We start from the raw sequence: 14,006 nt of genomic DNA on the forward strand, positions 1-14,006 counted from the left end.
TGTGTTTGTACTGGAATCAGTTATTTGAGTGAACTCAAATACATCTGCTAGGAAAGGAAGCCCCCTTTAAGATATATTGGATCTGTCAATAAATATTGCAACTAAAAAAATATACATATTGGTTGAGGAATTAAACGTTATGTGTTAGAGTGAACTATTTGCAGTGTAAACAGTGTAATTTAGAGATAAAAACTACACCATAAAAATCCAGAATCCATTTTAAGTATTATGCATAATGTACCTTTCTCAAGCACTATAGTAAGTTTTGGGTGTGTATCTGGTGAAGGGGAGCTTCACCAAACCAATACAACTGGGTTATTTATTTGTGTTAAACATATATGGCTTTTATTTTATTTGTACATAAGTAACTGTGCCTCCCTTTCTCAGGTCAACCAGATCCAGAAGACTGTGATGGATCCTCTGAAGCGGTAAGGAGAGAGCCATTTTAATAATCTATACTCAAATTTGTGATTAATTGGTGTATAAATATATATCCATGACTTTGAGCGATTGAATGAGCCATGCTGCTGGTTTTTATGCAGTGTAGGTTAGACATCATCTCAATATATGATATTTGTGTTTATCCTGGCTTTCTTTTCTGGGATTTGACTCCAAGTCAAGGGGACTCCCCACTATCCCCACTAAATGGATGCAATTTTCAGGTCTTTCCTTAGTATGATCTACACCAAGAAGTATCAGTGACATATGGTTATGGTTTGTACCCCACTCTAGTGTCAGTCTTTGTTGTATCAGTGGCATTCTGCTGTACCGTCTCAAGGCTGCTTCCTATTTGTTGTATAAATTTGCCCATTCCCTTTCTGTTTTTGGGTGCCTTGTGCTTGATGGTTGTGGGCATTACCCTGCTGCAGTGGGCAGAAGAGAAGTTGCCTTCTCAAATAGAACTAAGCTTGCCAGGGACAGTTCAGTATAAAAATAAAAAATGGGTAAAAAGATAGACTGTGCAAAATAAAGAATGTTTCTTATGTAGTTAGTTAGCCAAAAATGTTATGTATAAAGGCTGGAGTGACTGGATGTCTAACATAATAACCAGAACACTACTTCCTGCTTTTCAGCTCTCTAACTCTGAGTTTGTCAGTGACTATAAGGGGGCCCACATGGGACATAGCTGTTCAGTGAGTTTGCAATTGATCCTCAGCATTCAGCTCATATTCAAAAGCAACAGTTATGACCCATGTGCCCCCCCTCAAGTCACTGATTGGTTGCTGACTGGAAACCAAGAGAGCTGAAAAGCAGGAAGTGGTGTTCTGGCTATTATGTTACACATCCAGTCACTCCAGCCTTTAAACATTACATTTTTGGCTAACTAACTATATTAGAAACATTTTTTTATTTTGCACAGCCTATCTATTTACCCAGTTTGTAAATTCCTTTAAAACCGAACAGATATGGAATCCACAGCCTGCATGGCTAATTAGCAATTCATTTAGATGCATGCTGCAGACTGAACTGATTTATGTGTAGCCATGTTTCGTGCATCTTAATGAATTGCTAATAGCCATGCAGGCTGTGGATTCCATATGTGTTCAGTTTTAAAGGGGTGAGGTGGCAACCCTAAGGGCTCTTACAGACGAGCGTTTTTACCTGCGCTCCCCTGCGTTCCGTTTTTCTGCGTTCAGCCGCATGGGAGCGCATTACATTTTTTCCCAATGGGGCTGTACTCACACAAGCGTGTGTAGGCGCCGAACGCAGGAAAAATGCAGCATGTTGCGTCTCAACCTGCGTTCGGCGCCTACACGCGCCTGTGTGAGTACAGCCCCATTGGGAAAAATGTAATGCGTCTATTCCTGCGCTCCCCTGCGGCTGAACGCAGAAAAATGGAACGCAGGGGAGCGCAGGTAAAAACGCTCGTCTGTAAGAGCCCTAAATAGAACAGAGCAGTGTTCCCTGTTCCAGGCAAAATGTGCTAGTGCTAGTCTTTACAGTGGATTCCAGGTTATAGAGAGAGAGTCTGATAGCTGTGTTGCAAATTGTCCACTGAGTGGGAAGTCCCCTGGGAAGTGGCCACATTGTTCTGAGTAGGAGGCTATATTTTAATTAGTATTCCCTTCTGATCATTGGATTAGCTAACCAAGCGTGCAAAAGAAGATGCACTAAATACTATGTTCAGATTTATGTTACCATAAGTCTATATAAAAATCTATAGGGAGAATGTAATAAAAGCCGGTAACGGGAAAAATATTCGCAATGCGAAAAGGTAAGTTTGTGCCAGTTTGCAGTGAATGTAATAAAACTTTTTACTTAAAAAGTTATGTTATTTGGAGGATTAAGTAAAAAAGTCGATGGCTAAAGCATTACGCTAATGCGTTACGTTTTAGTTTTTTGACATTGACACCACTTATATGGGTGGTTTACAGCTCTGTTTTTACAGACTGAAAACTTCCTATATCAGTAATGTCACTAGGATTACATTGACATGAATGAGAGGGGAGCTGTTTGATTTCAGGCATATCTATGTTGGTGGAGAAATTGCAGAGCAGATTTAGAATCAACTTTGGTATCGAGAGAAAGGCCTGGAAAAGGGATTACAGATATGGGATCCATTGTCTGGAAACTCAGAATCCTCCGTATTAGGGGAAGGCCATCTCCCATAAACTCCATTTTAACCAAATAATTTAAATTTTTTAAAACAATTTCCTTTTTTTTCTGTAATAATAAAACCATACCTTATACTTCATCCAAAACTAAGATAAAATTAATCCTTATTGTATGCATAACAATCTTGCCAGGTTTATTTAATGTTTGTTGCATCCCTTATTTCGAAAACCCTAGATCCCAAGAATTCTGGATAACAGATCCCATACCTCTATTGTTGTTTTTTGTAGTTAAGCTGCCATATGTGTATTTGAACTAAAAATCTGTCCCACAGGTATAGCAGTGTGTTCCCGTCCCTAAACATGGCAGTTAAGCGCAGGGAGCAGGCCCTTCAGGAATACAAACGACTTCAAACCAAGGTGGAGAAGTACGAGGAAAAAGATAAGACTGGAACAATGATTGCAAAGCTGCACCAGGTAAGATTTGGGGTATAAAGAGGAAGATCCCATGAGCTCAGCATCTTTGAGAGTAACTGGGGATGCATTATGGGGTCAATTGCAAAGAACAGTAGTAAGGTAGGTACTTTTTAATATGGAATTATTCCCTTTATACACTTTGGAAAGTAGACTATGAGGTCATAGTTTAATGTGTGTATGGCTGGATCCTTCTAAATAAAGGGTTTCTGAACTATAGATCCCATATTTGGCTGTGAGAAGAAACCAAACAATATAGGGTGCCAGGTTTTTATGGTTTTACCAATAGTAGATCTCAAGAACCATGCTAAAGCTGTAATGATAACATGTTGAGTGGTTTGTTTAGTACACACTATACTTATTTATATAGAAGCTTATTGGCTATGGCCAGCCTATAGTTCTAACATCATGCATCCACTTATCTCAACTTCCATTCAGATCTGCCCTACAATACTGGGACTGTTAGTTCAGACGTAACTGAAAGAGTCAGTGGTTGCAAGTTTTCCATAAGGTTAAATGATCTCATGGAGAATTGTAACAGTGATGTGTCATTTGTGATTCTAGCCCAGTACATGACAAATAAAATAAATGTTCTAGGTAGATTTGCGAGTCATATTTCACTTATGCTAGAACTGAATCATAGTGATGCTTGTTTTTGGGACCTTATTTTGTGTAGGAGCTAATTCAGTTGTAGCTCATCCAACCCACATGCTTAATATGTATGTATGCCCGTCAGTTAGCCTTCATTTAAAGGGTGGTTCACCTTTAAGTTATCTTTTGGTATCTTCTAGAATGGCTAGCAACTTTTCAATTGGTCTTTGTGATCTATTTTTTTTTTATAATTTTTTTCATTATTGGCCTTCTTCTTCTGACTCTTTCCAACTTTCAAATAGGAGTCACTGACCCCATCTAAAAAACAAATGCTCTGTAGGGCTACAAATGTATTGTTATTGCTACTTTTTATAACTCTTCTTTCGATTCAGGCCTCTCCTATTCATATTCGTCTTTTATTCACATTGATGCATGGTTGCTAGGGTAATTTGGACCCTAGTAAACAGATGACTGACATTGCAAACTGGAGAGCTGTTGAATAAAAAGCTAAATAACTCAAAAATCACAAATAATAAATAATAAAAGAAGAAAACCAGCTGCAAATTATCTCGAGAATGTCACTTTCTACATCAGACTAAAAGTTAATTTAAAGGTGAACAAGTGCTTTATGTATATAATATGTTCAAGAGTTCTTAGGGAGTATCTGGCCTGTGAACATTAAAGGGGTTGTTCACCTTTGAGTTAACTTTCCGGTTGCTAGGGTCCAAATTACCCTAGCAACCATGCATTGATTTGAATAAGAGACTGGAATATGAGCAGGAGAGGCCTGAATACATTTATAGCCTTACAAAGCATTTGTTTTTGAAAGCTGAAAGGAGTCAGAAGAAAAAGGCAAATCATTCAAATACTATAAAAAAAAATAATGAAGACTAATTGCAAATTTGCTTAGAATTGTCCATTCTTTAACATACTAAAAGTTAACTGAAAGATGAACCACCCCTTTAAAGCAAGTAATCATAAGATCAAAAGTCACAGCTCTATATAGCAATGCATGTAATGGCTGTATATGGCTTGTGCTGCTATACTAATGATCATTGCAATGATCATTCTCCCTAACAATCCTATATACTAACCGAAGGCCTATCTATGTCCCGAGTGGAGGGGAGGCAGATGCGCACGCAACTTCGGTTAGGATCTATGAGATGCGCGCGCAACCTCAGCCGAAATACATAGATGCGGCCTTCGATTAGCAGATGTGCTGGAAGGTTAGGATCAGAACAGGTTAGGATCGGGGAGGCAGATGCGCTGGAAGGTTAGGATCTAGGGAGGCAGATGCGCTCACCGTCTCCTTCTGCCTCCCGCCGCCTCTTCTTTCCTGCTCACTCAGGCGGCGACCGCTGGAAGGTTAGGATCTAGGGAGGCAGATGCGCTCACCGTCACACTAGGGGAACCGGTTGCGTACCTGCACGAAAGTCTGTATAAGCGTCGGCCATCTTGCTACTCCTCTGCGACTTTGTCATCCGCCCACTGCCAAATCCGCCCACTAAAGTCTGTATAAGCGTCGGCCATCTTGCTACTCCTCTGCGCGTTTGTCATCCGCCCACTAAAGTCTGTATAAGCGTCGGCCATCTTGCTACTCCTTTGCAAGTTTGTCTAATGGCGGCGCTAGCGTCACTCTAGGAGGGGAACCGGTTGCGTACCTGCACGAAAGTCTGTATAAGCGTCGGCCATCTTGCTACTCCTCTGCGACTTTGTCATCCGCCCACTGCCAAATCCGCCCACTAAAGTCTGTATAAGCGTCGGCCATCTTGCTACTCCTCTGCGAGTTTGTCATCCGCCCACTAAAGTCTGTATAAGCGTCGGCCATCTTGCTACTCCTTTGCAAGTTTGTCTAATGGCGGCGCTAGCGTCACTCTAGGAGGGGAACCGGTTGCGTACCTGCGTGGGTGGCCATTTTTAGCAACTGACTGTATTTAGTACTGACTGTATTGATTCTGAAGACGAAAGTGAGAAACTTAACTTCCCATTAGAATATTTAAACACTATCAACAATGCTGGATTACCACAACACAATCTTATACTCAAAGTAGGAACAATAGTCATGCTGTTAAGAAACCTTAAGGGTAGGGGCACACGGCGCGATTTCGCCGCGATTCTGCGCTAAGCGAGTTGTCGCTGCGTTTTTTAAGCCGAAATAGCTTTGCTAACTTTGGCGCTGGCGTCAATGCAAATCGCGGCGAAATCGCTGCGCTAATTCACACGCGGCGATTCGTTTTCTATTGTCGTCCGAAGTTGCCTCGCTGAGCGTTTCCGGGCGACAGTAGAAAAAGAATCGCCGCGTGTGAATTAGCGCAGCGATTTCGCCGCGATTTGCATTGACGCCAGCGCCAAAGTTAGCAAAGCTATTTCGGCTTAAAAAACGCAGCGACAACTCGCCCAGCGCAGAATCGCGGCGAAATCGCGCCGTGTGCCCCTACCCTAACACTAAGCAAGGTTTATGTAACGGTACACGGTTGGTTGTGAAGAGCATGAGACAAAATGTTATCAAGGCAGAAGTGCTTACAGGATCCCATAGCGGTGATACTGTTTTGATTCCCAGAATTGACCTTACCAGTTCTGACCAGGAATTACCTTTTAAACTTAAACGACGACAATTCCCCATTAAGGCTGCATTTGCCATGACAATCAACAAATCACAAGGACAAACATTGTCATTTTCATTTACCTATCTGAGCCTGTGTTTGGTCATGGTCAACTTTATGTTGCATTTTCAAGAGTGCAGCGTTCATCTGATGTTAAAGTCAAGATTTTAAGTACAGCTCACCAGGGAGAACTCATTCAAGGACAGGAGAACATTTTCACAAAAAATGTTGTTTATAAAGAAATTTTTCAGTAACACTTTACTACCAATAAACTCAAAATTTAAGAATTCTAATAGCAGATAGGTAATAACAAGCAATAGGCACAGATTCACTCTACATCCCCACAAATTAGCGTCGCCAGTTGCTGCCTGGGGATGCCGAGTGAATCAGCACCCATCGCATTTTGCTGCCTCACTGTTGTTACCATTCTTTCATTAACGATTCTTTAGAGAATCGGGGGTTTACTGGTTATGTCCTAATGTGAATGCTGGGACACAGGCCCATTTGGAACAAAGGTTATGTGCTGTTGCCAGATAGATGTTGCACTTGTTTTATGTTTAATAAAAGGCCAATTGCAACATGAAATGTCTATGCCATGAGTTCTGGATAAATGCTTTATATCATTTTCTAAGACTGGTGCCACACAGAGGTCATACAGGGCAGATTTTGGGAACATGCTCTTTAAACACGTGAAAAGGAAAATTTAATATAAGCTTCAGCATACTGAAATAAGAAACGTTTTCTCTTTATTCTCTCTTCATGCAGGAGTTGGGTGTCAGATATTCATTGACAGTTATATCCAATATATCTTATAGGGGGGCTCATTTTGCCTAAAAGATGTATTAGAGCTCATTCTTTAAAAAACACCAGATATCATGTCTCTCTACATGCAGGATTTGTGCAAAGGCTGTTATTTTATTAGATGTTGTTTGTACTGGATTCAGTTATTTGAGTGAGGTCTAATACATCTGCTAGGAAAGGAAGCCCCTCTATAAGATATATTGAATCTAATGCTGGCCATAGACGCAAAGATCCTTGATTCGTACGATTTTCGGACCGTGTTTGGAGAGTCCTGACATTTTTTTGGTTGTTTGGTCGATCAGCCAGGTTAAAAGTTTTCTGTCGGCTGCCAATAATTTCTCTGCATGTATTGTCGATCGTATGATTTTCAGTGGGAGACTGTCACCAGCTTTGTCAGACATAACTTTCATACGATTACTGTCAGGGGCTGAACATCTGTTCTTTTACTACTTTATTTGATCGGAATGGTTAGTGGCAGGTCGGGAGATGGGAAAAGTCGAATGATCGGATCTTTGCATCTATGGCCAGCTTTACTGTCAATGAATATCTAACAAGAAGAGAGAATGAAGAGAAACAGATGCTGAGAGAGGAACAGTGAATATAAACTTGATTATTTCAGAAACAATGCAGATTTATAATTGATTGTATTAACAAAGTTTATTATTATATTACATTTTTATTTTCGCAATAGTTCCCCTTAAAATTCACCTGTTCATCCAGTTTTGTTATATGGGGTAGACAAATGTATTAAGTAATGCATAGTTCATAAATGTATATTCCTTCGCATCTCAAGGTGGCACAGCAGTCATTAGTTTGTACCAAATAGGAGAAACTTCTCAAGTGCCTGCAGAGGAAGGCTAAGGAAGAATCATACAAGATGGCTTTGCACCCACCAATAGACAAAAGGTTCCAAATGGTGGTGGGGGTTGCCTTGGATTAGATTTTTGGCAAACACAGACCCCTGTATGTATTATTTTGTTGTAAAACACATTCACTTATTCGGTGCATTACTGTCTTCTCTCTAGGCTCGGGAAGAGCTGCGTCCTGTCCGTGAAGACTTTGAGGCTAAGAATCGCCAGCTCTTGGATGAGATGCCGAAGTTTTATAACAGCCGTACAGATTTCTTCAATCCTAGCTTCCAGTCGCTCATCCGGGCACAGGTGAGGACACAGAAAAGCCAGAGGTTTACGTTACTATAGACTGAGAATAATGAAGATTTAGGCAGGCTGAGCCTCCCCAGGAAAGATTGATTCTGTATATTCATTTTAAATTATACATTGTTAGCCACCCCAAACAAAAATTTCACCCATGTTCCCTATTATGCATGCTCTTTAAAGGAGAAGGAAAGTCGTTAACCACTTGGGGATGCCAAATATTAGGCACCACCAAGTGAATGTATTTACTTAACTGAAACCCCAGGCCGGTGCTACTATCAGCAGAAAACGGCACCGGCCCGGGGTTATTCCAGTGAGCATCACGGATCGCTTCTCTTTCGACTTTTTCCGCCTCCCTCCTCGCGGCTGTGCATGCGCGTTAGAATGAAAAGCATAACTTTAACTAAAAATTCGGCTTTTTCATTCTACTGTGCATGCGTCTTCCCCAGTAAATTTGAAGAAGCCAGAAGAGGAACGCTCCATTTTGCTCGCTGGAATAAACCTGGGCCGGTGTAGTTTTCTGCTGATAGGAGCACTGGTCCGGGGTTTCAGGTAAGTAAATACATTCACTTGAGGGTGCCTAACATTTGGCACCCCCCAAGTGGTTAACGGCTTTCCTTCTCCTTTAAGCAATTTGACATTTAGGGGTAAATTTGTCAAAATGTGTGATTAGAACTGCAAAAAGCTCGCCTGCTTTTTATTCCCAAGGTTTTTTTTGAAAGAGTATTTATCAAATTGTGAACTTTAACTTCTATGTTAAATATGCTTCTAAAAGTCCCACAGGAATGAATAGAGCTCGCCAAAGAAAAACTCACAGCTTTTCTAATCTCACATTTTGATAAATATGCCCCTATGTTGTGTTAGTTGGTATACAGTATGTCTCATTCAGTTCAATGCGTTTCCCGAAATGTTGCCGTTTTGCAAATTTTTTCGCAGTTTCACACATTTTTCGGCGAAACTGGACAGATTCGCTTATCACTTGCTCTTTTGAAAAATGGATTCCAGTGCAGAATTCTGCTGGAGCAGCACTATTAACTGATGTGTTTTGAAAAAAAGAACTTTAGCCCCTTCCATTTCTCCAAATAACCCATTCTTTCCTATCCCATTTTTACTGTTGCTCTTTATAATGCCTTGTTATAACATCTCCTCGTTTTCCATATAACTCCTCCTTCCTGCATATCACCTGTCATAATTCCTACTGTTTCTTTTTATAACCCCTCCTTAGAACATCTGATATTGCACATTATAGCCCCTATAACACCTCCTATTACTCCATATGTGTTTTCCCTATAATGCCTCCTGTTGTAATTTCCTACTAATCATTATAAATGTAACTTTTACAGGTAGTCTATTACACAGAGATGTCCCGAGTGTTTGGGGATCTGGCCCAACAGGTGGACGAGGTGCAGTTATCTGATGCAGAGCGAGAGCAGGAGAATGAATCCAGACTGGCAGAGCTACGCTCACTTTCCATCGTTGCAGACGACTGACCACTGAACTCCACTGACTCTCCATCTTTAATAATATAAACTGATAGAGTTTTTAACCCTCAGGTAACTGTAAGCTAGGGCAGTCAGGCACTGGGCATCAGTCCAATCTGAAAGGGCAGTCCGTACTATTGCTGAGGCTGTACCATGTATAGGGGTATCAATCAATCTGCAATAGCAAAGGACTGCTCAGCTGATGATTGCTTCTAACTGGTTCTTGTTGCTCATATCTGTTTCTCATTATGGTGATTTCTGTAAATACTTGGGGAATTCTAAGTAGTTGAGGGATAGGAAAATGCTCACACACACACACAGAGAGTAGATTAGCAGACATTGATGGGAGTAACTTTTTAAATTTGACTTTGGTTTCCAGCACCTTCTCTAAAGACTGCTCTTGTCATTTGGTGCAAGAAGCTATTCTGAAGGGTCAGATATACCTACATGCTTGAAATGTTGGGCAAGGTTTCATTTAATAAACATACAAAAAGGAAAAAACTTAATCAACGCACCTTCCCTGGTCCAGTTTCACAAATTAATTTAGTATCTAAACTAATGCATGTATTTTGCAAAAAAAAGGGTTTTTTATAGTTACATAATTATGATCATTAAAATTGATACCATACGACATCAATGCAAACCCATATGGTGTTCCTAACTATTTACCTCTGGTCAAGTTTTTTTCTGGATTGGCTCCTCCCTGGAAAACTGCATGTCTCAGGGTCAGTGTCTCCAGACCAAGGCATCATCTTAAATGGGCTTGATCCTCCCCCATGCCAGTAGCATTTTATAAGGGGAGAGGTTTGCCAATACCAAAGTATTTTTTTAGGCAGGCTTGTTTTTTCCTTCCCATTAAGAGGCTTGTAAAAGAGATTCATCCAACCAGCACCAAATTACTGATCTAACTGGGCTTGATCCTCTCCTATGCCACAGCATTTATATGGGAGGGGTTGCCTTGATCTAAGCAATGGTGGACACATAAAAATCTGCATAATGAAAGTCCTTTGCAAATTTAACACAAAACACAAATTATTATTTCATTAAAACATCCATACCTGTTATAAAGATGTTTAAATATCTAAGCTGTCAATCAAATATTATCTGCCCCTCCTCTATGCCTGAGCCATAGAGATGGGGCAGTCAATTACTTTCACTTTTACTTAGCACTTCCTACTAGTGATGTGGGGGCCGACTAGTGATGTGATGTGGGGGCCGACCCGATACCCGCGGGATCCGCGGATCGGGCAGGTTCAATTCTACCTCACAGTGCTCCTCGCGGGTGGCTGGCGGGTGCGGGTTGAGCTCTGCTCTTGCTCTCCCCGCCCGCCACCTTCAAATGCCGGCATCCGACTTCCGGGTTTTATAGTCTCGAGTCTGCTCACCCCACCCCTTTTGTGACGTCATCAGCAGCTTCCGGGGGGGGGGAGCGTCACTGACCCGCACATCACTACTTCCTACATGTCACTGCATTTCTCACATTGTCCCTTCCCTCCCCAGGCCCTATAATTATTTATGGCATTGTGTATGAGCATTAGGTTCCCCATTCTCATGCTTACACAAGCTTTTGGGGTGATACACAATTTATCTTAATAACAGTGTCCACAAAATGGCTGCTGCCTGCTTGCTGCTAGGGTTGCCACCTGGCCAGTATTTTACCGGCCTGGACGGTAAAAATGATGGTTGATCCCAATGTTATTAATAGGGAAAAAAGTTAAATATATAGCAAGGCCGGTATTTTTTTCCAGAAAAGGTGGCAACCCTACTTGCTGTGATAGTGTAATTCTAAGACTGAAGGAAACAACATTTAAATAATAAATATAGTGTAAGTAAAGTTTATTTTGCTCAACTAACATGATAGAAAATAATTTGGTATTGTTTCTTAGGGTGACAGGTCCTCTTTAATAGGCTTGTCTTTCCTTCCCTGTCAGCAGCTTTAAAAAGAGAGTAATTGCCCAAACCAACACCTATTTTTAAAGGCAAAAGACCACCATTAAAGGGACGGGTGTAGGGTTGTTACAACCCCATGGAAGTCTGGCCATTCTTCCTGCAGTAGAACTCTAGGCACTCTGCTGGAATATACAAGTTTACCATGACGTGGTATCGATTTTAATTATCATAATTGTATAACTAAAAACCCCTGTTTTGCAAAATATATGCATTAGCTTAGATAGTAAATTCATTTGTGAAACGGGACCAGGGAATGTGCGTTCATCAATTTTTTCCTTTTCGTATGTTTGTAACCATCCTGGTCAGGTCAGCCGCACTTTCTTTGTATTTTTATTTGGCCTTGGAGTGTTTCGACAATTCACCCCTTTTTTGTAAGGTTTCCTTTAAAGGAGAAACAAACCCGTAAGTAAAAAGTTAGGGCCATTTGCCCCGGGTACCACCTAAGGGGGGGGACAGAAGGGAGGGGGGTCTACAAAGGGTAGGGCGGTAGAGTTTTTTTTATGTTACGTGTTTGTTTCTCCTTTAATACTTGAAGAAAGCGAGCAAAGGTATCTACTTTTACTGTTGGGCTACTATGGATTGACTAGTGGAGATCTACTGGTCAGCCTTAAAGGATAAGTAAACCTTAAAAATAAGTGAATGTGAAATTGATGGGGGTGCAATTATAAGCACTTTTGCAATGTACATTCATTATTTATTTATTTTTTCAATCCCAAGATACATGTGCTGTTAACATAAAATTAATTTTTTTACAGCTGCGCCACCTGCTGGTCATTTTCCAACCAGTCTGACCACCAAGTAGTCAAGGAAGTTGTCAGGAGAAAGAAATAGTGCTGCTCTGATGTTATTCTGGTTAGGAAAGATTTTAAAAAAGTTTCTGTTTTTTTTTCCTAACCAGAAGAACATCAGAGCAGCCTCTTTCTTTCTCCTGACAACTTCCTTGACTACTTGGTGGTCAGACTGGTTGGAATATGACCAGCAGGTGGTGCAGTACATGTATTCTTTAATTTCTTGTAATTTAAAAAAATAAAATAAATAAATAATGAATGTACATTGCAAAAGTACTTAGAATAGCGCCCTCATCAATTTTACTTTCACTTATTTTTAAGGTTTACTTTAATTAGCAAGTCACAGGAAGTGTCTCTTCATGTAAATATGGTGTAAAGTGTTTACCAGTACCTGTTTTTTTGGGGTGCTTTGGGGATTACTATGCTCCAGTAGATTCTGAGGGCAACCTGATATCAGCCCTCTGGCAGCTTACAGACAGTTGTAGCAGCTGATTGGAAATATCCTCTTAGGTGATCTTCATTATAGTACTATTGTTTTTATTGCGTGAGACTTTTGTTTAGTAATCCAGTTTACTACCTTACTCTATATCCTGCCATAAGGACAAAAACCCCAGATCCGTCCAGTAATCCGCACTGATATTAGTTACTGATGTATGATATGCTACTAAGAAACATTATGCTTCTGTTCTCCGTATAGACAGACAGCCATTTATACTCTCATGTCCACATCATCATCTCCTCACTTTTCTATTAGTCTCTCGACTCTTTCCTCTTTCTCCTACTCTGTCTTACTTACTAAAGGCCTTTACAATCCAGTTTACAAACCTGCTACTGGAATTTGTTCTATGTAATTAAACTGTATACAGATAGGTCCTTTATTTTACTACTAGTATCTAATCTTGTTCGGTATTGAAGGCATTTTTAAAAATAAAATACTCAATAATATGTGTTTTGTTTGCATTGCTTGTACTCAGAGGGACACTGCTGTTACCTAACAAGCTCTTGATGAATTTTTGCATGTTTTAATGATGCTGGTATTCTTTGTCACTAGAGGTTCCGATTTCTTCCATGCCTTTATTTTTAAGTTCCTTTGTTTCGTTTGTTTTCTTTTAACCAAGCTTTATACCTGTACCTATCTTGCGAATACAGTCACAGGCATCTCCATGCAACAGTGCAGCAACTTTAAATGCTCTTTGAAAGAAGAAGGAAAGGTTAATCACAGAAGGATGCCATATTGTTAGGTACCCCCAGCAATTAAAATCACTTACCTGAGACCCAAGGCTGGTGTTCCTGTTCACTGAAAACTACAACTACTGCTATTACTATTACTACTACAACTACTCCTACTATTATTACTATTACTACTAATACTCTTACTACTATTACTAATGCTGCTACTATTGCTACTTATATTTCTGCTACTGTTACTGCCAGGCCCGGACTGGCAATCTGTGAGTTCTAGCAAATGCCAGAGGGGCTGCTGTAAGATGCCATACAAAGTCACTATTTAGTGGGCTGGTGGGGCTGTTTGGGCCTCTGTGTGGGCTGATTGGGCCTCTATGTACCTGAAATGCCAGGGCCTATTTTAATTTTCAATCCGGACCTGGTTACT

The 14,006-nt window shown here is 40.5% G+C and overlaps 1 protein-coding gene across 1 annotated transcript in view; it reads left to right on the top strand.

Annotated features, from left to right (window-relative positions):
* Positions 1-9,962, top strand: part of bin3.S (bridging integrator 3 S homeolog) — a 45,065-nt gene extending 35,103 nt beyond the window's left edge. The window contains exons 6-9 of the mRNA XM_018255038.2: positions 388-428; positions 2,888-3,029; positions 8,047-8,181; positions 9,519-9,962. Of these exons, the coding sequence (XP_018110527.1) occupies positions 388-428; positions 2,888-3,029; positions 8,047-8,181; positions 9,519-9,665 (465 nt within the window). The 3' untranslated portion in view covers positions 9,666-9,962. The remainder of the gene's footprint in view (positions 1-387; positions 429-2,887; positions 3,030-8,046; positions 8,182-9,518) is intronic.
* Positions 9,963-14,006: the final 4,044 nt, after the last annotated feature.

Source organism: Xenopus laevis, chromosome 3S, assembly GCF_017654675.1.
Source record: "Xenopus laevis strain J_2021 chromosome 3S, Xenopus_laevis_v10.1, whole genome shotgun sequence".
NCBI classification, from domain to species: Eukaryota; Metazoa; Chordata; class Amphibia; order Anura; family Pipidae; genus Xenopus; species Xenopus laevis.